This window comes from Rhinoraja longicauda, chromosome 35 (genome assembly GCF_053455715.1).
Source record: "Rhinoraja longicauda isolate Sanriku21f chromosome 35, sRhiLon1.1, whole genome shotgun sequence".
In the NCBI taxonomy this organism is placed as follows: Eukaryota; Metazoa; Chordata; class Chondrichthyes; order Rajiformes; family Arhynchobatidae; genus Rhinoraja; species Rhinoraja longicauda.
The window spans coordinates 3,469,828-3,472,776 of NC_135987.1; the positions used below are offsets into that span (position 1 = coordinate 3,469,828).

General features: G+C 46.7%; 1 protein-coding gene across 1 annotated transcript; it reads right to left on the reverse strand.

The window, feature by feature from the left end:
* Window positions 1–2,349: 2,349 nt before the first annotated feature.
* On the reverse strand, window positions 2,350–2,730 carry LOC144610011 (histone H2B 3-like). Its single transcript, XM_078428449.1, has one exon. The coding sequence runs from the start codon at window positions 2,728–2,730 to the stop codon at window positions 2,350–2,352; it is 381 nt and encodes a 126-aa protein (XP_078284575.1).
* Between the last annotated feature and the right edge of the window lie 219 nt (window positions 2,731–2,949).

Sequence of the window (2,949 nt, forward strand, 5' to 3'; positions counted from 1 at the left end):
TCCTGTAAAGTCCGATCAAAGATAGTCCAAGGGTCTCCAATGAGGTAGATAGCAGTTCAGGACTGCTCTCTAGTTGTGGTAGGATGGTTCAGTTACCTGATAACAGCTGGGAAGAAACTGTCTCTAAATCTGGAGGTGTGCGTTTTCATTCTTTTATATCTCTCCCCTCCACTGACAATGTTGCTCGGTTTTAGTAACAGTGGCACGGTGGTAAAGTTGCTGCCTCACAATGCCAGAGACCCGGGAATCGATCCTGACTAGGGGGTGCTATCGTGCGGAGTTTCAGTGATGACTCAATGATTCGACAATACTTTATTGTCACAGGTAGCTAGTACCAGTGAAATACTGTGTTTTGCATGCAACCTGGTGAAGTCATACAGCAGGCCACACCTATGTAGAGCACAGATGCTGCCATGTTTTGGCGCCAACAAATTTGCACATCCCGCTGTGAGTGCGTGGGTTTTCTCCGGGTGCTCCGGTTTCCTCCCACACTCCAAACACGTACAGGCTCGTAGCTTAATTGGCTTCGGTATAAATTGTAAATTGTCCCTAATGTGTAGGATAGTGCTAGCGTGTGAGGATCGCTGGGCGGCGCGGACTCGGTGGGCTGAAGGGCCTGTTTCCGCGCTGTATCTCTAAACTAAACTAAATTAAACTGAACTAAACCAAACTAAACTGCACTAAATTGTATTAAAGCTGCTTCCCGATGCTCCCATTTAGAAACAGAAACATAGAAAATAGGTGCAGGAGGAGGCCATTTGGCCCTTCGAGCCAGCACTGAAATTCATTGTGATCATGGCTGATCATCCACAATCAGTAACCTGTGCCTGCCTTCTCCCCATATCCCTTGATTCCACTAGCCCCTAGAGCTCTATCTAACTCTCTTTTAAATTCATCCAGTGATTTGGCCTCCACTGCCCTCTGTGGCAGAGAATTCCACAAATTCACAGCTCTTGGTGAAAAAGTTTTTTCTCACCTCAGTTTAAATGGCCTCCCCTTTATTTTTAGACAGTGGCCCCTGGTTCTGGACTCGCCCAACATTGGGAATATTTTTCCTGCATCTAGCTTGTCCAGTCCTTTTATAATTTTATACGTTTCTTTCAGATCCCGTTTCATCCTTCTAAACTCCAGTGAATACAAGCCCAGTCTTTCCAATCTTTCCTCATATGACAGTCCCGCCATCCCGGGGATTAACCTCGTGAACCTACGCTGCACTGCCTCAATAGCAAGGATGTCCTTCCTTAAATTGGGAGACCAAAATTGCACACAATAGTCCAGATGTGGTCTCACCAGGGCCCCGTACAACTGCAGAAGGACCTCTTTACTCTTATACTCAAATCCTCTCGTTATGAAGGCCAACATGCCATTAGCTTTCTTCATTGCCTGCTGTACCTGCATGTCTACTTTCAGTGACTGGTGTACAAGGACACCCAGGTCTCGTTGCACTTCCCCTTTACCTAATCACCATTGAGATAATAATCTATCTCCTTGTTTTTGCCGCCAAAGTGGATAACCTCACATTTATCTACATAATACTGCATCTGCCATGCATCTGCCCACTCACTCAACCTGTCCAGGTCACCCTGCAACCTCTTAACACCCTCTTTTCAGTTCATACTGCCACCCAGCTTTGTGTCATCTGCAAATTTGCTAGTGTTACTTCTAATCCCATTATCTAAATCATTAATATATATTATAAATAATTGTGGCCCCAGCACCGAGCCTTGCGGCACTCCACTCGCCACTCCCTGCCATTCTGAAACGGACCTGTTTATTCCTACTCATTGTTTCCTGTCTGCCAACCAATTTTCTATCCATGTCAACACCCTACCCCCAATACTGTGTGCTCTAATTTTGCTCACCAATCTCCCATGTGGGACCTTATCAAAGGCTTTCTAACAGTCTTGTCACTACATCCACTGGCTCCCCTGCATCCATTTTACTTGTCACATCCTCAAAAAATTCCAGATTAGTCAAGCATGATTTCCCTTTCATAAATCCATGCTGACTTGGACCAATCCTTTCACTGCTATCCAAATGCACCGTTATTACCTCTTTAATAATTGACTCCAGCATCTTTCCCACCACTGATGTCAGGCTAATTGGTCGCTCATTCCTCATTTTCTCCTTCGCTCCTTTCTTGAAAAGTGGGATAACATTAGCTATCCTCCAATCCACAGGAACTGATCCTGAATCTATAGAACATTGGGAAATGATCACCAATGTGTCCACGATTTCTAGAGCCACCTCCCTGAGTACCCTGGGATGCAGACCATCAGGCCCTGGGGATTTATCAGCCTTCAGTCCCATGAGTCTACCCAATAGATTGTGTTGTGGTGAAGCAGGTCTTTATTTGCAGCTGGTGTATTTGGTGACCGCTTTTGTTCCTTCAGAAATAGCGTGCTTGGACAGTTCGCCAGGCAATAGAAGGCGTATGGAAGACTGGATCTCCCGAGAGGAGATGGTCTGCCGTTTGCTGTACCGGATAAGACGGGAAGCCTCGGAGGCGATGCGCTCGAAGATGTCGTAGACGAAAGAGTTGATGATACTCATGGCTGAGGAAGCGATGCCCGTATCCGGGTGTACCTGCTTCAGCACTTTGTAGATGTAAATACCGTAGCTCTGCCTCCTTATTTTTCTACGTTTCTTTTCACCTTTATGGTTCTTCTTCGCGGCTGCCTTCTTTGCCACTTTTTTCGGCGCTCTGCCCTTTGATACCAATTCAGGCATGGTCGAAGATGGTCATCTACTCACTATCCCGTGGTCTAGGCTTAAGCTCAGGGGTGACCGCGCTTTTGCGGTTGCAGCTCCTAGACTGTGGAACAGCATCCCTCTCCCCATCAGAACTGCCCCCTCCATCGACTCCTTTAAGTCCAGGCTCAAAACCTATTTCTACTCCCTAGCGTTTGAGGCTCATTGAGGAGGCGCTGTGAACTGTTTGCGTGCTAC